General features: G+C 45.9%; 1 protein-coding gene across 2 annotated transcripts in view; it reads left to right on the forward strand.

The window, feature by feature from the left end:
• PLXNB3 (plexin B3) overlaps nucleotides 1-21,131 on the forward strand; it is a 75,843-nt gene that overhangs the window by 50,869 nt on the left and 3,843 nt on the right. For both annotated transcript variants that reach the window (XM_066617886.1, XM_066617887.1), the window contains exons 26-33: nucleotides 160-481; nucleotides 1,162-1,265; nucleotides 1,674-1,761; nucleotides 2,793-2,962; nucleotides 5,881-6,041; nucleotides 6,188-6,335; nucleotides 12,755-12,819; nucleotides 16,612-16,687. In XM_066617886.1, the coding sequence (XP_066473983.1) occupies nucleotides 160-481; nucleotides 1,162-1,265; nucleotides 1,674-1,761; nucleotides 2,793-2,962; nucleotides 5,881-6,041; nucleotides 6,188-6,335; nucleotides 12,755-12,819; nucleotides 16,612-16,687 (1,134 nt within the window). The remainder of the gene's footprint in view (nucleotides 1-159; nucleotides 482-1,161; nucleotides 1,266-1,673; nucleotides 1,762-2,792; nucleotides 2,963-5,880; nucleotides 6,042-6,187; nucleotides 6,336-12,754; nucleotides 12,820-16,611; nucleotides 16,688-21,131) is intronic.

Raw genomic sequence — 21,131 nt, forward strand, 5'->3', positions numbered from 1 at the left:
GGTGTGAGGCTAGGTGCGCAGCAGAGAGAAGACTGTTGCAACTCAGAGAGCCAAGCTTCCTTCCTTCCTTCCTTCCTTCCTTCCTTCCTTCCTTCCTTCATTCATTCATTCATTCATTCATTCATTCTCTCTCTCTTCCCTCCCCCCTTTTGGTTGAAGGAAGTGGCTGGTGAGCCCCTATACATGCTCTTCCGAGCCATCAAATACCAGGTTGACAAAGGCCCAGTAGATTCTGTGACAGGCAAGGCCAAGCGGACTTTGAATGATGGACGGCTACTGCGAGAAGATGTGGAGTATCGGCCTCTCAGTCTGACTGTCCTGGTGCGTGGGGGTGGTCCAGGTGCTGGTGGAGAGACCCAGCGCATCCCAGCCCGTGTCCTTGACACAGACACCATCACCCAGGTGAAGGAGAAGATCTTGGACCAGGTCTACAAAGGTGTACCTTTCTCTCAACGTCCCTCTGTGCACTCTCTCGACTTAGGTAAGGAGTCTTCCCTACACCTATGGGTCTTGCATTGGATGAGGGGTAAAAATTATGTTGAGGATAGTTAACTCAGGGCCCGATCCAGAGCCTGGTGTGCCAGCTTACTGTTGCAAATGTGCCATGAGACATGTTTGCAAACCTTACTGCAGGCCCAGTGCTGGAGCTAGCCCAGCTCCTTTGCTGGACCCGTTGCACACACCTGGACCACTGGGTGGCAGAGAGATGACTGGGGTGGGGGGATGGGTTCTGGAGAGGAGGGAGTGGGGAAGGGTGGGGAGAAGGCCTGGTGGGGGAGGAAGCAGAAGCTGACAGAAGGTGGGACTGGCGGAGCTCAGCTCCACTGGATCTTGAGCCCCATGTTGGGCCATGCGGGCAGACATGGGACTCCTTGATTCTGCACCAGCTCAACAGCTGCCTCAGAATTGAGTCATTTCCTTACCCTTTCCTGAGGAGCTGCCGCAGACTGCCTGGTGCATACTGGATGCCGCAGTGCCATTTTGCGCCATGGGAGCCTCGCACGCCGGGCAGCTCAGGATTGGGTTGCCCTTCTGAGAGGAGAGGGAGCATAAAGAGGTCTCTGTCAAAGTACAGCTGAGGTTTGCTGTGAAGACTTCTGGGGGAGTAGGGAGAGGGGGAAAGAAGAGACTCTTGTGTACCATTCTTCCTATGATTCTCAGAGTGGCGCTCAGGTGTTGCTGGCCACCTGACTCTTTCTGATGAGGATTTGACATCCGTCACACAGAACCAATGGAAGAGGCTGAACACTCTGCAACATTACAAGGTATGGGGTATTGGGGGAGGATTTAAGATGAGGGGAAAATCAGGATCCTAGACTCATGGGTTCTAATTGTGGTTCAGAGGAAATGGGAAAGATGTGGGTTCAGGTGGCCTAGACTTGTGGGTGTTAGAGAAAGAGGATGGTGCAAGATTGTGTTTTGCTATCTGGTAGCTGGTTGAGGAAGATTTTGGCTGTGATTCTGGAATTCCATGCTGGGCATTGCCGAGATACTACCAGATTATAGCACGAGGAGCTGGGAATCGTTCCCTTTCTCCTCCCTGGTTATGTCACAGTAGGAGGAATCTTTTTTCTGTTTTTCATTCTCTCACATAAATTATTCCTCAGTTCCTTGTTGTTTTTTTTTAACTTTGTTTTGTTTGCTTTCTTCCCTTTCCTTTCTCTGATCCTCAGGTTCCAGATGGTGCCACAGTTGGTCTCATTCCCCGCCTTCACAATGACATCTCACAAGGCACAGGCCAGAACTTCTTCACTGGAGAAAGTGAGTCTGTCTTGTTCTTGAACCACTGCTGTCTCCTGCAATGAAGCATCCCCCCCCCCCACTTTCTTCCATCATTTGTGTCCTGTCCTGTTTGAGGCAAAGCAGTGCTGGTGATGGAGGCAATGCTCTAGCTCAGGGCTGCCAAGCTTGTTGTTTGTTTAAAATATAGTTTTATAAACTTTCAGAATAACGCAAAGCAAATAATGAATCAAACTCATCATATGATGGATTCAACTCCATCATGACCCGTGGCTTCCCAAAAAGCTGAATTCAGCTGAACAGTTCTACATATTGTGGCCAGCAAAGAACTAGATAATCTCCCATTTTCCCTGCATCCTGGAGTCTTCTTCAAAATCAGCAGGATTGTCTTCTTATTCTGTTACAAGAGCTGGTTGAATAGTTCCTATCAGAGGTTGTCAGTGGGAGTTAGGAATGTCAGCAACCGGTAGGCCGGGCCAGAAAGTGGACCCCACAGTGAGACAGTGTCTGAAATTACTTTTGCAAAATGAAGTGGCTAGTTAGGAAAAATCTAATTTTTTTTTCAAATCTTCTGCAGAAACTATCTGCACAGTTGGGGTTTTTTCTTTCCTGCTATGAGACTAGATAGAAATGGTTCTTTTGTTTCCTTTTCCAAAAGGAAGGCATAACTTCTGTAGGAACACTGTAAATCCATTTCTGTGCTTTGTAGTATACCTGTGGCCTTTGATGCAAGTTCCCAGGCTCTTGCCCTGTGAAGCTTTAGATAGGCTTCCCCTATTGCCCAATACCTTTCGTTTCTCAGTAGGTAGACTACAAAGCACAGCAGCTCCACCAGCCACCAACTGGCCCTGTGAGCCTCTGCTTCTTCTTTCCTTCAGGCACCATCATTATCCTCACACCTTGGTTTGCTGCTGCTGCTGCTGCTATCTACTGATGCCCCAATCACAGTCATTGCAAGCATCAGGTGTGCACAGATGACTGCCCTTAACTGCTAGTTAAGGGGCAGACTGGCCCACCTTCCATTTTAATGGATGTTACCATGTTCTTTGCAGATACACCAATGTTAGAGGATGGTGAGGAGGGGGGACTGCGCCTCTGGCACCTAGTGAAGCCCTCTGAGGAACCTGAGCCCACAAAGCAGCAACAAGACCGGCGCAGCAGCTTGCGGGAGCGTGCAAAGGCTATTCCTGAGATCTACCTCACCCGCTTGCTTTCCATGAAGGTAAGGAACAGGAACATTTGAGTCCATTGAGTCCCCAGATTTGCTCATTCTCTAGAACAGGGGTGTCCAAAGTTTTTGGCAGGAGGGCCACATCATCTCTCTGGCACTGTGTCAGGGGCTGGGGGAAAAATAATTAATTTACATTTAAAATCTGAATAAATTTACATAAGTTTACATAAATGAATATATTAAAGATGAATTTAAAGACTACATGAAGATCTTGCAATGGCTCAAGGCCTATAGAAGGCCTTGCACAAAGCAAAACTGGCCTTTCCTTTGCTGCCACTGCTGCATCACAGACATGAAACAGCAAGCAGTGGAGGGAGCTCTCATCCCACAGCTCACGTGAGAGGTCAAACAGTCGCCCTCATGCTGAGAGCAGTTGCGTCGGGCTAGTGCAGGCTCCAACAAACCTCCAGAGGGCCAGAGGCTCATTGGAGACTGGGGGTTCTCTGAGGGCCGCATTGAGAATCCTCAAGGGCTGCAAGTGGCCCCAGGGCCAGGTTTGGGCACCCCTGCTCTAGGCTTTCAAACTGGGATTTTGTGGAAGCTTATCAGAGGTTTCTCAGTGGAAACACCAGTAGTGATGACCAAGCTTCTCTGAAAGCCAGGGAACCAACACAACCATCACAACACAACCCATCACAACCAACATTCTTCTGCAGTGGACAATCCCAGGGCTGTGTTGGGTGTGTTCTGGGTATTAATTCACTTTGCATGAAGTAATCACACAAGATACTTGGCCAGTGTTCTGCACTGCCCTAGATGGACTAACAGAATGACTCGGTGGAAGGCAGAAGTTTCTGAGAGCAATACTGGGTATTCCTCAGTGTATGCCTGTGATATCCATGGCAGGCGCAGGTTCTGCCACTGGGGGTCTACAGGGGAGGCGGGGCAGGTTCTGGTCGCTGGGGGGTGCGTTTGGTGAACGGAAGTATGAGGAGCCCAGAAGCTTGTTTTATGCAACTGGTTTAATCTTGTGAGGCTCTTCACATTCATGGGAGCCCTATTAAGTCACAGGTACCCCTTAGATAGAACAATGCCGCCCCCAGTCTTTGGGCAGAATTACAGGCTGGTTCGTTCCCCCAGGACCTTGCCCCAAGTGGCCTCAGCGGGTGTCCAGAAGTACTGGTCAGGAGTGGCCCCTGGTTGTGACAAGAGAGTCCTGCCCCTGGTAGAGGGATCTGCTATGTCCCTGGGGGGTCCTGGTAGTGGGATGGCCCACCCAATTCTTGCTCTTCCTGCATCACCTGCAGACTGCTGAGGTATGACTCCTGGAAGGGGAAGCCCCTGCCTTGCTGGGGTGGCCTGGTGCCACAATAAACCGTGGTGGGTCCTGATCCCTGGGTGCCCCAGGGTCAGTTCCCCAGCCCCAGGGCTGGGGTCCCTGGGACCCCTTTTAAGTCGGGCACAGGAGAGGGAAGGATAGAGCGGTTGCTCCACACAGCCACCTCCCCAACGCTACAGCTGCCAGGAGAGGAGCGACCTCTCCTGATGGCTGCCAGGCCCCTTACGAGGCCGGTGGCCCAGGTGGCCAGCCCCACCCATTCCGGTTTCAGTTCTGGCCCGAGATCTCACGAGATCCCAGCCCAGCCAGCAGTCTGGCCAGACACTGCAGCAGGTAGCCGTTCTTCCAAGCTACTCCAGCTGCCCACTTGAGCAGTAAGGCGAGGCTCTCCTGCCTGGGAGCCTTGTGATGGGCCAGGTTCCCGGCTCCATGCCACTCCCTGCAGCTCCTGCTCCTGAGGTGGGCCAGCTCCCAGCTCCTGGGGCCTAGCTACCCGTGGTGCAGGAGTGACCCCCTACTGGCAGCAGGGAAGGCCAGGTAAGCCCCCTCCTACTCTTATGGGGTCGATCTCTTTACCCACTAGGGTTAGGTTCCTGGAAAACCTAGTGGATGCTGAATTAGTGGATACTGAATCATTGAGCCTGTGGAAGAAAATGGGGTTAGGTACCAGGACCCAGACCCTCTTTACCATATATTATATGAACTTTATGAATCTGAATCTTTAATTCTATGGGGCTGGGTGATAGTGAGGGCTCATCAACTTCTCCAGCATCTGATGCTTCCTTCTCTGTGCTGGATATACCTTGATGTGTTGAAGGTTGTGGCGATGGCAGTTTCTCTGTACTGGCTATCCCTCAACAACTAAGCCTCAGATTTCAGCAGAGGAGAGGGCGTTACTTCACCTGCTCTCCTCCTTCACCTGTCTCTTGGCTCCTTCCCTGAGTTTGCCCCAGCCCCTGAGCAGCCTTCAGGTAGCCAAGCCCGTCCCCCCTCACCCCAAGTGCACTGGCACAGTATTTGCAGATAAGTATTTGCAGATAATTTGCAGTATTTGCAGAGTCACAGATAACGAGAGATAGGTGGCAATTCTGCCCCTCGCGGATAGTGAATTCATATATAAAGAGAACTGACTACTAGCAGATCCTCTGAGAATGGAGCAAGGAATGTTTTCACTGGAGATAAGAGCCCAGTTTGTCATGCCTAACTGTTGGCTTAAAATTATTTGGAAGAAGGCGAGACTCCTAGATGCCAGCTGTTTCTAAGTGATTCTAGCCAGTGTTCACTTAAGGGGGATATATAACAAACTTTGTATCCTTTTCTAAGAGAAAAAAAAAAAAGATGACTTCTCCATCTTGCCTTATCATTGTCTTAACAATCATTGTTATCATTGTCTTCCCTGTTTTCCGCTTTCCACTGCCTTACCTTCTCCAGTCTAAGCTGGGGCCTTGGCAGGATGGTCCTTCACAGTGCAGAACTTTGGATTATTCAGTTGCCATCTTTGGGCTTCTGTGATAACATTTATAGTAGGACCAGCCTGTTATGTCAACTGGTGCTTCTCAGATGATTCCAGTTCCTATGAGCTTGTGGATCTCTAAACTCCCCCCCTTTTTCTCCCTTTCATCTTCCAAAGGGGACACTGCAGAAGTTTGTGGATGATGCATTCCAAGCTGTGCTGAGTGTGAACCGTCCAGTACCCATCGCTGTCAAATATCTCTTTGACCTGTTGGATGAGCTAGCAGCACGGCATGGGGTCAATGAGCCAGAGACACTGCACATCTGGAAAACCAACAGGTGGGGTGGGCACAGGTTGGCTGAGGCACTCTCACCCATGGGAAGTTGAGGTTTGGGACTGGTCAGTGGTGGAGACTGAAAGTTGTCAGATGGAGGCTGGGATGAGTGCCCTTCCTCACTCAATTTTTCTGTCCTTTTTTTTCCAGTTTGTTGCTACGCTTCTGGGTGAACACGCTCAAGAACCCACAATTCATTTTCGATGTGCGTGTCTCAGACAATGTGGATGCCAACCTGAGTGTCATTGCTCAGACATTCATTGATGCCTGCACAACTGCTGAACACAAAGTTGGCAGGGTAGGTCTGAATGTATGTTCATGCCTTCTCTGTCTCTGAAGGACTTGGCCTAGATCAAAACAGGAAAAAACCCTTGTCTCTCAAACTCCTTGTTTCTGAACCAAGGTAAGTGTGTGTGGGGACGGGGCAAAGGCAGCAGCAAGATCCTCAGAATCGTGCTACTGGGGCTGATCAGGGATGATTTTCACTTACCTGAACCATCTCCTGCCTCCTGGGGGTGTAGGGAGCCCTGCAGAGGTTCCTGAAGCCTCTAAAAAAGTTTAAAAAATAAAATAAAAGTTAGAACCCACTTCCTGTTTGCGATCGGAAAATAGGAAGTGGGTTCCAATTGGTTTTATTTTTACTTTTTTAGAGGCTTGGGGGGCTCTGCAGAGGCTTCTGCAGGGCTCCCCACAAGGCCAGGAGGCAGGAGCTTGCTCAGATAAGTGAAAATTGGAAAACTGGATAAGTGAAAATACCTGGGGATTGTGCTGCTGCCTTTCCCTTCCCCAGCCCCAGACAGAGCTTCTCAGACTGGAGCATCATGACACCCCTGTTTGAGAACCGCTGCCTTAAACACTTGCCAAAAAGTTTACAGCTAAGGATAAAGTCATATGGTTGGCAGGCGACTGTCCTCTGCCCTAAAACAGGATTCCCCAGGCATTTAACTAGCTAATTAACTTCACCACTGCCACTAAAGGCAACCCTCCTATGAGGCAAGGGTGACCTGACTGGTTTGGGGCACAATTAAGGGAAGCAGGGTAGGAGATGAACAAATGAACAGATTTGACCTGCATCATCCTCTGGGAATGTCATCTTGTGCAGCTCCCATTCATTTCAATGAAGCTTGTGCAGGAAATTGTTTCTAGAGAACTGTGCCCCATTTTAATTAAGGGGGCACAACCTTTACCTGAGGGTAAAGAGGGGGGCTCCATTTAAATTTCTTGCTGGAGGCACCAAAATGGTTTAATCCAGCTTTGATCATTGTCATCATTTAACCCTCACTGTTATTAGATTGCCACATACAAAGAACAGGAGTGAAATGTGTCCCATACCAGAGTCAGGTGAAGCAAATCGTTTTGAGTTGCAGATTAATGAAACAATCCATACTGCTGAAGGAATGAAGCCACACACACACACAAAAAATACAACACCTAAACACTTTGTGACCATTGATGGGATGATAGGATTTAAGCACCAGTTGTATCCCAGGTATCAAAATAAATACATCCACCAACTTGTTGTGGAGAAACTAATAAAGAGGATGGGACAATTTATGGTGTACAGAGGAAATGGTTTTAGGGGGTGGAGCTTGGGCAAAAGGTCAAGAAACTTACCTCATCAAGGCTGGGACCAGCCTAGATGCCAAACACAAATGTGACCATGTCTCATTCTATTGGGAATAATTAACAGGTCCCCTAACTTACAGTGTTGTGCTTGTTTGGGGTAGCACAAGGAGGAAGCCAAGACTGGCATATTTGGTCAGATGGTAAAAGATCTGGGGCCAGGCACCTGCAGGTTTTTGCTGCATAATGTCTCTTTCACCAATCAGATTTGCAGGAGGTGGGACATGGGGCACAAGTCTAAGGGAGAACTTCCTGCCTCTGCTTCACACTTGATTTACATATAAGGGCTGTGCTCCACAAGTACAGCCAGTATGCTTCCTCATCCTGCTGGGGATAATGGTTTTAGCATTGCTTAAGGCTTAGCACTCTCTTTCCAAGTTCAGTGTATCTTTAATCCCTCAAATCATCAACTTGTTTCCAAGACATCTCTTGCTGTTTCAGTACTTGTGCAAAAGGATTGATTTTTGAGGCACTTACAAAATTGTGTGGGAATAGTTTTATTTCCATTAAGTTTGCAAGATCATTAGCACTCAGACATTTTAAATTACATTGCAACACTTTGCTTAACATTCTGTATTACAAAACATTTCATTTCCCACATATATGTATTTTCTTCTTTCAGGTACATACATTTAAAATATAATTTTCTGTCTGCTGTGATGTAGAAGGTTTTTCAAAAATGGTGGCTTAGAAATGGTTTCACGTTCAGGAAAGTATGCAGAAAATAACTTGCCCTCAAAGCATCAGCAGCTGACATCCCAAGAATTAAATCTGGCTCCCCATTTTCTTCTACCAGCATGAGCCACTCTCCTTAAGAGCATATGCAAGAAGCTATGGAGAGCATTCCACTTCTTTAAAGTGGAAATCCACCTCTACTCACTCCTTCTTTCTCTCTGGCTTCTGGGACTTTACTGGGCCTTACCCACATTTTCAAATCTGTGCTTGCAACCCTAAGGAGCTTATTTTAATGAAATCTGATTCTTACATGAAATACAGATTCCAAGGATGCTTACATGAAATACAGAAAGCCTTGGCCCAAGCTGTCTGATCTCAAAGTCTCATCTTCACCCTTCTCTGGACAGGTGGAAGATTGCTGTGGTGATTTGGGGGTGGGGGACAGGCACCATGAGTGACACTTGTCAGTGACACTTTAAAAAAATTGATATACGTGGTTTAGGCCTGGCTCAGGTCCTGAAATATTTTGGACATTAACCAATACTTTGCATTAAGAATCCTTCCAGGCATCTTCAGAATGTTGTCCTTTTTAAGGAATAAAAGTGCAACCTTTTTGTTGATATCCTGCTTGTTGCCCTTTCTTCTACTTGACTGTTGCTTTTGTCTAATGCAAATGGTAGATAGGTCCATCTGAGTCACAGCATATGCAGAGTCCCTTTTGAAGGAATTGCTTTTGTCTTGCATGCAAAACCCAAAAGGTCTAAGAGTAGTATGGGAAAGAATTAAAAAATACCCTGCAGTGTTGGGGACAAAATACCTTTTACTGTTCCCTATACCAGTGTTTCTCAACCAGTGGCACTCATACCACTGGTGGTACTAGAGGTGGTGTCCAGTGGTACACTGGCAAGCAGCAACAACTGGCAAGCAGCAGTAGGAAGCTGAGCTTGGCAGGCAGAGCTCTAGTGTGCATTTTTCGCATGTTTGAAAAACCCCTTCTGTCTGCCCTGAATCTCTTACCAGTGTTTGTTGCGTTGTGTCTGGCCTCTCAATCTGGAAGTAACTGGTAATGACATCAATGCCAGTTACTTCTGGTGGTAGACCATGTGAAGTAGTATAGTGGGGGAACAAACATTGATAAACACTGTTCTGTACAGTACTGCAAAGCTTTCTCACTCACTGTCTCGTGTGACAACCTGTTGAACTAGTCAGACCAGACTGCCAGCTATTTCCTCTTCTTATGCATCATCCCCAAAGTCTGGTAGTTCTCCCACATTTTTGTTCCCGTGACCAAGAGATCATTTGCTTATACTATCTTTCACATACCGTTTTTCATGTTTAATTAGGGTTTAGATCAACCTCTCTTACTCAGCAGCTCATTTTGTATTCTAATGGCAATCCCAATCTCAGTGTCTAGCTGAGATACTCTTGAAACTGTAACTTTGTTAGGGTGATGAGCGCTAAAGACCACCCCCCACACACATACTTTTCCTCATCCCTCCCCTCTTCCAGAGAGGGAGTCACTAAATCTGCACAATCTAGAGACCAACTGATGTGTTAACCCTTAAACAGTATTCACAAATGGTATTTACATTTATGTATCCTGTCCCTGTAATTTGACTGCAAACACAAATGACTAGAAAGTGCACTGGATTTAAAACAGGCTCTTTTCTGCTTTCTGTTCTGTTAATTATGTTAAAGAATCTGCTTTGCTGGAAAAGACCCTAGTCTGAGCTAAAACAGCATTCCATTTCCATGACTAGCAGCCAGTTATGTGCCTCTGGGAATCTCACAAACAAAGCATGAAAATGAGTCATTCCCTATTGTTCGAGCACAGTATCTGATACTTCAGAGGTACACTGCCTCAGTCCATTTCATTTACCTATTATGGCTAATACAGTAGTCGTTGATAGGTCTATCCTCTTTGAATGCATCTGGTATTTCTTTTCAAAAAGCTTTTTAAAGCAAATGGCTGTTGCCGCATCTTGTGGCAGAAAATTGTTTACATTTGTTGTGTGAAGTTGTCATTTGTACCATTTGTGAATCCTGAAACTTTGACCAATCAGCTACTGGACAATTTTGCTTTGTTTAGACAAATCTTGCATTTCAGACAAATGGGTGTTCTCTTTTCTGTCCCAAGTGAAAATGCCTTTAGCTATTCAAGTGGGAGAGTACTTGCAAGGTTGGAGAGCCACTCTATACTTATTAGAACTTTGAGTTGTCCTCCTGCTGCCTTCTGTAGTTAATGAATTTACTTTAACGAAATGTCAGTCACATTTCCCTGAGCAAAGCCTACCTTACCTTGATTCTTGCCAGGTTTTCATGCAAGTAGTAAACCTGTTTCTGGGGTTTACAATTTTAGATTGCAGGCTGGAGCACATACAACTGAATGAAAAAATTTTTGAACATGGAAAATGATCATGTCAGATAAAAGGCTTTGGTGAGCTCTTCTCTCAGACATGCTACATTTCTGGATGCAGGGAATGTTTTGTATGGAGAAACATTCCATCATGTGATTCCCCCATTTCCAGTCTGAAGTGGTATAACCCAGACACAAGTTTACTGCCTTAGTTAAGTCTACTCCTCTCTCCTTTTTGTTCTTACAACAGATTTGTTCTGGCAACAAGCCAACTGCCTTAGGCATACAATACAATTGTTGGGAGCACTTTAATGCCTGCTAAAGAATGTGTTTGGCAAGGGTGGGGGAGAAGCTTAAAAGTCTGTTAGATGTCTAATGACAAGTCAGTCAAATAGCTCCCTCTTGCAAAAACCAGAGGCGCCAGGGCTGAAGGCCCCCTGCAAGTCTTGTACTCTGAATTATAGGGAATGTGCCTTGATCCCAGATGTGGGAATAGGCTATGACTCTACAAACACATTTGTTATATGCTCAGAGGAAAACGTTTTCTCATTACGTCGCAGGGATGAGAACTCAAGTCAGGTGACTTGAGCCCGTCGCAGAAATGGGTTTTTTGCTGACTCGAGCAGACTCGAGTCACCTGCATCAGTGACTTGGGCATTGACTCGAATCTGAGGACACTGACTCAGCACTCAGTCCCCATGCATGCAGACTTGAGTCTATCTGTGTCTGGGTATTCTTGCTTGCTTTTTGAGTTGTGAAAATGCTCTGGATGACTAGGAAAGTCTGCCCATTAGGACTCATTTTCAAGTTGAGTCCCAGGGGGGTGAAGACTCCTGACTCGACTTGAGTCAAGCCATGCTGGACTTACCCATCCCTGCTTCCTATCAACTTTTTCTTATTACATCCTATCAACTATTGAGAGCTCTTCATTCAGAGCAGGCCAATTTGGCTCACATTCAGTGCTGTTGCTCTAGTAAATGTTACATTTTCCCCCACCTTGCCCTTGGGATATATATATATCCTAAAGGAAACTAAGGCATCCATTACCATTTTTCAAATTATAAAAGCAGCTTTTATAAGTGCTTTACAGCACAATCCAAACTTGCACTGGAACAGGCAGGCCAAAGGGACTGCGCTGTATCCAGTGCAAGTTTGGGGCTGTATGCGGCTTAGCCCAAGGCAAACTTTCCCTTTACCCCGGAGAAAGCTGCAGTAACTCCAATGGGTCTACTCAGATCTGTGCCACCTGATGAGGTGCAAATCCGAGCAATCCAGGACTGCTCAAGGACAGAGTCAAGATCCAGCTTAACTTCTTAAGCTTAAACTTAACTACTTAACATTGTACAATGATAGGCACAATTCTAACCAGGTCTACTCAGAATTAAGTCCTATTTTGTTCAATGGGGCTTACTCTCAGGAAAGTGTGGTTAGGATTGCAGCTGATGGCAGTTGGGATTATGTCAGAAACCTTCCTAAACAGGAAGGTGTGGCAGTGCAGTCTCAGGGCCTGAACTATCAGGACAAGAGTTATGTAGTTCTAGGACTGCTATAGGAGAAAACGCAACACTCTGTTTTGCATAAACCTAATTACCTCTCACATGACGAACAGATGGTACTGAAGCAGGCCACTCACTCGTGTAACTTACCTCAGAGTTATTGTGATGATAAAAATGAATTATAACCTGAGAGTGCATGTGTGGTTATCTTTATGATAGGAGGACTCATACATTTAATAGTTACTTCTCACCTTTGTATCCTGCCCTTCCTCCAAAGATCTCTGGACAGTGTACATGGTGGTTATACTCATTTTTTCCTTTTTTGTTAAATCAATTCTGTGAGGCAGATTAGACTGGTTCAAAATCACCAAGTGAGCTTTGTGGCTCGTCTGTATCATCCAAGTCCAACACTCAATCCAGTTCCTTATACTGGAAAGAGCCACAGTGATCTCTGCAAACCATTTTCAGCCAGCGTGAAAATAAGTAAATGTCCCCCAGAACTACCCAAGTGTGAAAATACTGTAGACATAATTTGTGTCTTCTTTTTTTTTCTCTTTCCATCCTCAGGATTCACCAGTCAACAAACTGCTCTATGCCAGGGAAATTCCACACTACAAGCAGATGGTGGAGAAGTAAGTGTGAGCAGAAAGCCCAAAAGGTGGTAGGTAGGGGAAGAATCTGTTTTTGCTGAAAGCAGAGAGGTAGGGAGGCAAAAACCAGGATACCTGGAAGTTGTGAGCGTAAGACCGTACAAGCACAAGACTGTACCTAAACTGTCTCTATGCTACACTTCTAAAAAAATGTTTCCATGACAAATAAAAATTAATTTGGTATACTGCATTAATTATGCAAATTAGGGGAATTTGTATGATTTATATTGCATAATTATGCCACACACGGGGAAGAGCATAGAACCTCTTCTCCCCATCCCCGTGAAGATCTTATTCAAATTGTCTCCAGACTTCTCAGATGTCTCAGGTAATGTCCACACACTTTACAGTACAATTGTGTATCAAGTTCTCTAGAACTCTTCATCAGGCTAGCTTATTTTGGGGGACCTTAAGGTCTAGAAAATTCCTTCTTGTTACTTAAACTTAGGAAACTTTTTTGGCTTATTAAGATCTGCAGCATTTTTGCATTCCTGTGGAATTATGGCATTTACAAGCCCCAACCACATCTATGTGTGTTTAACAGTCATTAATCTGGTGTATATCTACTTTGGTCCCAAGATAGTTGAAAATGTTATGTCGCTTGCTTGTTCTGATATGTGCATTTGAGATTTATTAGGCATAGTGGCATCACTAGGGGGTGCGGGCTGCACTGGGTGATGCACTGGGGGGGTGACACTACTTCTGGCCGAAACAGTTTAAATCTTGCTATTTTCACATAATACTATAAAGTTATGTATTGGGGCAGGGGTGCCCAAGCTCTGGCCCAGGGGGCCACTTGTGGCCCTCGGGGGCTCCCAATCAGGCCCTCCGGGAGCCCCTAGTCACCAATGAATCTCTGGACCTCCAGAGACTTGCTGGAGCCCATGCTGGCCTCAACAACTGATGCAACTGATCTCAGCATGAGGACGACTGTTTGACCTCTCACCTGAGCTGTGGGACGAGAGCTCCCTCCACTACTTGCTGTTTCATGTCTGTGATGCAGCAGTGGCAGTGAAGGAAAGGCTGGCCTTGCTTTGTGCAAGGCCTTTTATAGGCCTACTGCAAGACCTTCATTCATTCATATAAGTTCCATCTCTAATAAATTCATTTATGTAAATTTATTCAAATTTTAAATGTAAATTAATTCTTCCCCCCCCCCGGCCTCCCACACAGAGAGATGATGTAGCCATCCTGCCAAAATGTTTGGACACCCCTGATCAGGGGTGTCCAAAGTTTTTGGCAGGAGGGCCACATCATCTCTCTGACACTGTGTCGGGGGCCGGGGGGGAAAAAGAATTAATTTACATTTAAAAATTGAATAAATTTTCATAAGTTTACATAAATGAATATATTAAAGATGAACTTATATGAATGAATGAAGGTCTTGCAATAGCTCAAGACCTATAAAAGGCCTTGCACAAGACAAGGCTGTCCTTTCCTTTGCTGCTGCTACTGCATCACAGACGTGAAACAAGAAGCAGTGGAAGGAGCCCTCATCCCACAGCTCACGCGAGAGGTCAAACAGTCACACTCACACTGAGAGCAGTTGTGTTGGGCCAGTGTGGGCTCCAACAAATCTCCGGAGGGCCAGAGTCTCATTGGAGACTGTGGGCTCCCTGAGGGCCGCATTGAGAGGCCTCGAGGGCCGCAAGTGGCCCCAGGGTCGGGGTTTGGGCACCCCTGGTCTATACCAATGCATTATGGGGTGACAATAATGGAGCAAGAAACCTGGAAGTGGATATTTAAAGCTATTTTTCCATTGATTTGGTATCCACTGGTTTTTTTTATCCACTTTCCAGAATGGAACCCCAGTGTACAACAAGGAACGACCTGAACTTGAAAAGTCTAGGAAGTTCTTCCTCCCCCTACTGCCATGTATGCTGCTGTTAATAAGAGATGGGCCCTCCTTCCTCTTACTCCCTTTGTTCATATTAGATTAGTCTCACCAAAAGAATGTTTTTCCTCATCTTTGTATAATCACAGCCAGCGACAACTACCTGGAGAAAAGATTCCCTGAGACAGAGACTAACATTTCTGGTGTGAGCCCTTGGCACTTTTCACCACATGATTGAAAGACAACTATGCAAAAGTGTTTGCACCTGTGGTAATGAAGTAGTAGTGAAAAAACATTGCTCCATGAAAGAAACAAAAAATAAAAGAGCTGGGTATTTTTTTAATCCTTTTACGATTCTTTAATTAGTACTTTAAGCTGGTCTGCACTTTTCAAAAGAGGAATGTGTAGGGATGGGAACTCGAGTAAGGTGAGTCTGAGTTGTGAAAATCAGCATTTTTTGCTGACTCGTGGAGACTTGAGTTACCTTCGCGGATGACTTGGGCCTGAGGCCACCTGACTTGGCACTCATTCTCCATGTACGTGCACTGGAGTCTGTCTGTGTCTGGGTGTCCTTGCTTAGTTTTCTGTGGCGTGAAACACCTTCTGGAGCTATCATTCAGACCTGGCAAGCAGCAGGGAAGTTTCAGCCAGGAGGCAGGAAGGGTTAATGTTTTGCTTTCTCATAAGGCGAGAGGCAGGAGCAGGCACTCTTACCCATCTCTAAAGGAACTGATGGTCAGTGGACAAAGAATGGGTGGTCTGGTTTTTTGCTTTGGATGAGGTAGGGCAGGAGTCCAGGGGGGTTCTTCCCTTGGATTGGCTGGAGAAGCCCAGGGAGGTGGAGGAGGCAGTTAGTAGTGATCATGCTTTCCAACCACATGGCTGCCTCCTACGGGTTCTGTGAGGGGGTGCAAAGCACTAGGTTTTGCAGGGAGCCTCATCTTGGCTTGCAAAGCACTAGGGGTTGCATTGTGCCTCATCACTAGACAACCAGAATGGCTTTGAAGCAGTGCAGTGGCGGCAGGTGAGGCAGAACTGCCTGTCATTGTCCGTGGAAAAGCACTGCAGCTGCCCCACCTGCTTACACCCAAGGAGGCTCTCCTTACACCTGAGAAAGCAGGTGCAAGAACAGCCTCCTTGGGTGTAAGCAGGCGGGGCAGCTACAGTGCTTTTCCACAGACAACAATGGGCAGTTTTGCCTCACCTGCCGCCCCAGCTCTGAAAGGGGGGGGCTCTCGCATGCCTGCGGTGAGGCTCCATGCAACACGTAGTTCTTTGCAAGCCAGTCCTAAGCTCCCTGGGAGAAGTTCTGGGCAGTAAGTGAAACAAGAGTTAAAGCACACCCACACATCCCAGTGGTTCCTATTTAGTAAAGAAAAAGTGTGTCTTCTCTATTGATGTAATTTGCAGTTTGTCCCTGTGGTTGGGAGGCTGAAGGGTTATAAAGCACTGGTTTGCCTAAAGGGGATTAAATGTGGGCAAATGTTCCAGGGCACCACACTTGCAGGAGTAGTACCACCTTCCTTGCCCCCCCCAGGCCGTCAGAGGACTGGAGAAGGCCATGTGCGGCCTCCATGGCTGTTCCGAAGTCTCTGGAGGGCTTTTAAATGCACTTTGGTTTTTGGTGAAAACCAGAAGTGATGTTTTAAAGCCTTTAGAAGGCCTTTTGTGGACTGAGGCTGACCTTTTTGTGGAGGCTGGCCGTTTTGGGCAGAAACCGGAAGTGACGTTTAAGGCCTTCCAGAGGCCTCAAAAGGCCCCCAGTGGGGGGCATTCAAATTGGTGGGGGTGGCATTCTGCAGTTCTGGTTCCAGGTGGCACACAGGCCAGAATTGCCACTGGTAAGTGACCTTGAGCATGTACTCTTGCGTGCTATCTTGTATAGCCCCCTTTTCCCCTTCTCAGCTTCTCACTAATATTCCTCTCCCTCCCCCCTGTAGGTATTATGCAGATATTCGACAGACAGTTCCTGCCAGCTACCAAGAGATGAACTCTGCCTTGACAGAACTCTCAGGGGTAAGGCACCTTTTACCAATGTCTCCTCAGTCATGATTTCCAGAACTGTACCCCCCCCAAGTGGACTTTACTCTTGACTTCCCAACTTAAGACTAGTTCACACCAATCATTTTAAACCATGGAAAGTGGCAGCACTAATAATAAAAGTGCTGCAATTTTCTAGGGACTATAAACTGTTCTCTCTCTCTCTCTCTCTCTCTCACACACACACACACACATCCCCAAATGAATTGACCTTTTCAGTGTAATTACATAGGCCAAGCATGTCAAGTGCATGATGAAACACAGCTTGGAAAATATTCAAAAGGGGGTTGAACAAAGGCAGATTGTGACAAGACTAGATTCATTTACAAGATGAGTTCCTCATGTGCCAATCCAGTCAAAATGGGCCTATTCACACAACCTGGAGAAGGGGGGCTTGTGGAAAGGGCTTTGGAAGACTACATGCCTCCTGCTCTACCCAAGATTCAGTTTTCAGCATATGTTGGCAAGCAGTGGAAGCAAGTCCAGAAAGCCAAATCCTAAAGGGAGTGTACATGACTAGTTCACTGCAGAATAGGAACCAACTTGCCATACATATGCCTATAGGAGGAGAAATCTCTGCTAATCAAGCTTAGATCATCACCTCACTTTATCTTGGAGGTCAATCAGGGATCAGGACTTTTCAAGTAACTGGCAGCACTGGAGAAGCAATACAGAGATAATTAGAGGGCTATTAATCTCCATAGTAACAACCCTGGCAAGCTCCAGCCAAAGTTAACCTTTTATTCTCCTCTGAGAAAAGGGTTAAAGGCTTCTACTGAAATCAAGCAAGCCTTGTTCCATTTTGGAAATGCTGCTGCAGTCTCATTCCATTTTGCTTGACAGAGGTCTAGGATGTAATCTTCATTTCCATTTGAAACAAAGTCCCAGGCTACAGTTCAGTGCACCAGTATTACTTTAGCAATAGGTCTACAATGGGTCTACTTCTGAGTAAATAGGGTTGCAATTATGTGTATCTGCATGTGCTCACAGTCATTCCTTGTTGCTTGTCCCTCTGCTGTGAATTGAATTGCACACTTCCAGTTATGTGTTGTTATAAGTTGTATGTAGAACCTCTGGCTTAACACACCAAGTACCTTAAAGAAGGATTTGATTAATGGTTTTCCTGCAGTGGTTCCCAACCTTTTTTTCACTTGCATACCACTTGGCAGTACATTTCCATAAATTGTACCCCTCATATTAGCTAAATGTATGTAATTAATATGAATAATATAAGCCCTCATCTCCTCTATATGAAAACCCATACTTCAAAATCCATCCATGGATTCATCACAGTATTTTCTCTTTTCATCTGTTTGAAGAACTGAAGACTATGCCTTTTCACTGTTTTGCATCAGAAGTGTCCCGAGCTCATCCAACCAATCAGCAACTAATAAAAAACAGTGGCCAACTTGATGACACTCACACAATGAATAGGAGTTCAAGTATTAGCTTTGATACGTGGAAATGGGAGCTGACTCATAATAACATCTTAACAATATATTATACTGTGTCATAATAACACCTTTTTAGCTCTCAGAACACTCAGACTCACTGGTCAGTTTTGAGTTAAGAAAATGTACTTTTGTTACATAAGGCAGCTGCCTTATCTTTTTCTGGTTATTTAGCTATATCTTTCGTTAGAGTACAGATATTTCAATGCAATTTGTTTCATTACATTCTGCATTAAATTACACATCGAATAATATATAACATGATGGTTATTCTTAAAAACCACCATTTTGGTCACTAGTGGTTGTCACCCTACTAACAGCTTATTAGTTCCATGCTGCGTTATAACAACATCTCATTGGCTCTTCGAACAATCAGTCTCATTGGTTCATTTTCATTTAGGAAATCTACATTTTGTTATATAGTTGTATTTTTATTTTCTAGTTTTTTGGCCATAGCTTTTGATAGAATTGAGATATTTCACTCCAGTTAGTTCCATTGCATTCTGCTGTAAATTATGCATTGAATGGTATATAACATGATGGTATTATTCCTAACAACAGTGATTTTAGCTATTTTGGTCACAAGTGGTATCACCACCCCGAGAGTGACACCTAGGGTGGTCCACCCCACCCACCCCCTGCTAGCTACGCCACTGTGTTCCACAGACATGGCATTGCAGCTGAGAAGTTCCCAATAGCTGGACCCTGTTATTAGGGACCTGTTAGTTCAAGTCTTTTGAATTCAATGGAATTTACTTCCAGGGCATTGTGTTTGGGATTGCAACCTTGCAGCCCAATCCTGAAGGTGCGTTATTAGCATTGTGGTGGCATAATGCACTTTCCAGATGCCATGAAAAGCGGCACACCAGAGTGTGTGGACTGACCACTGCTGGAAGTGGCAAGCAGCCAAACCATGAGGCAACAGACACTTGATGTCCACTACCTCAGGTAGGACCATGCAGGGAGCGAGAGGGAGGTGAGGAGGGGGTGGAATGGGACAGGGGTAGGCGGAAGAGGTTGACAAGAGTGGGGAGAAGGGCAGATTGGGACCAGGGAGGGGACAGGTTTGGTGGCAGCATTTGCTGAATCCTCACCCTCTTCCTGAGCTCAATCCTCCTTCATGAGTCCCTGCAGACTTGTGCAAGCAATATTGCTGGCATGGGTCTGAGTAGACCCACTGGGCCAATAGGTGCCTTCCCCAGGGCAAGGAAACAAATATTTGCTTGCCCCAAAGAGTGGAGGCCAAAACTCCCTCGCAGAATGCAGCGGACACCACACTGGCATCATTGCATGGGGAGTTAGGCAGGATTGGGTTCTTAGTTATGGCATTTTGGGCCAACTGACATTTCCAGATAATCTATAGCTCCATGTACAATACTATATAAAAGTCTAGTCTGAAAGTTACTAGACCATAACACTGGCCAATGCCCCCAGTCAGTTTTTCCTTGCAGCAAGCATGCACCCAAGTGGTCATATGAAAGCCCAGAGTCAGCACAGTTGTGCTTCAGCCTGCAGAAAATTGGTCCCATAAATCAGGGGTCTCCAAACCCTGGCCCAGGGGCCAGATGCAGCCCACGGCGAGCCTCTATCCGGCCCGCGGCCAGCCTCTGATCCCCTGAGAGCCTCTGGCCCAGTTGTCCAAACACAACTAGAGTTGTGCTTGTGGGGTGGGGGAATGGGGTCCATTTAAGTGTGTGCTTTATTTCTTGGGCTGTGTTCATGCTTGGAGAAGTCCTGGACATTTGAGCCCATTCATTTATTCATTCAACTAAGTTCCATCTCTAATGTATTTATTTGAATTTTATATATATATTTTTTTATGACCCTCGACACTGTGCCAGGTATTTTGTGCGGCCCTTTGGCCAAAAGATTTAGAGACTCTTGACCTAAATTAATAATTACACATAGCATTTCCGCAGAGGTTTTACAGCAGTGGTTCCAAAACTGGTGGGTCACAGTCCACCAGGCAAACTGGAAGTAGGGCAGTGTTAGGAAGTGTCAACGTTCAATGAGTTGTCAACGTTTTGTCAACGTTTTTCGAGTGGAAAAAATGGAAGTAGCTGCTGATTAGAGATAAAGATTATTTACAGAAGCTTCAGAGGTCATTGGAGGGGGCTGTAAGCCTCTAGGACCCTGCAGGAGGCCAGCTCTGCCCCCAAGGTAAGAAATAAGTCCCTTGACATCGGCAGCAATGCAATCTCTGTGGCACCATTGCTGCCATTGTTGCTCCCCTGTAGGAGTTTGGGAACCACTATTTTAGAGCATTTGAAGTGCTTTGATTCCATTATCTGTCATTTCATACCAACAGCATATGTCAGAATTGACAAGCTAGCAAAATGGTGATCGCAGACAGATGAGGTGTGATTGGAGGATTGGCTTGTCTACTGCAAGAATATCTCAGTTATCAAATGCTTCTTTCTCTGCACAGACACACATTGCTCCCATTTGTGGGATCCCATCAGTAGACTGTAGGTCACTCAACAATATCTCCAACGGCAGTGCTTTACATAAGAACAGCCCTACTGGGTCAGGTCATAGGCCCATCTAGTCTAGTTTCCTGTATCTCACAGTGGGCCCATCAAATACCCCAGGGAGCAAACAAGACAACAAGAGACCTGCATCCTTGTGCCATCCCTTGCACCTGGCATTCTGAGGTAACCCACTTCTAAAATCAGGAGGTTGCACATACATATCATGGCTTGTAACCCATGATGGACTTTTCCTCCAGAAATTTGTCCAAACCCCTTTTAAAGGCATCCAGGCCAGATGCGATCACCACATCCTGTGGCAAGGGGTTCCACAGACTAACTACACACTGAGTAAAGAAATATTTTCTTTCATCTGTCCTAACTCTCCCAATGCTCAATTTTAGTGGATGTCCCCCAGTTCTGGTGTTATGTGAGAGGGAAAAGAGCATTTCTCTATCCATCTCCTGCATAATTTTGTATGTCTCAATTAGGCCCCCCATC

This window comes from Tiliqua scincoides, chromosome 2 (assembly GCF_035046505.1).
Source record: "Tiliqua scincoides isolate rTilSci1 chromosome 2, rTilSci1.hap2, whole genome shotgun sequence".
In the NCBI taxonomy this organism is placed as follows: domain Eukaryota; kingdom Metazoa; phylum Chordata; class Lepidosauria; order Squamata; family Scincidae; genus Tiliqua; species Tiliqua scincoides.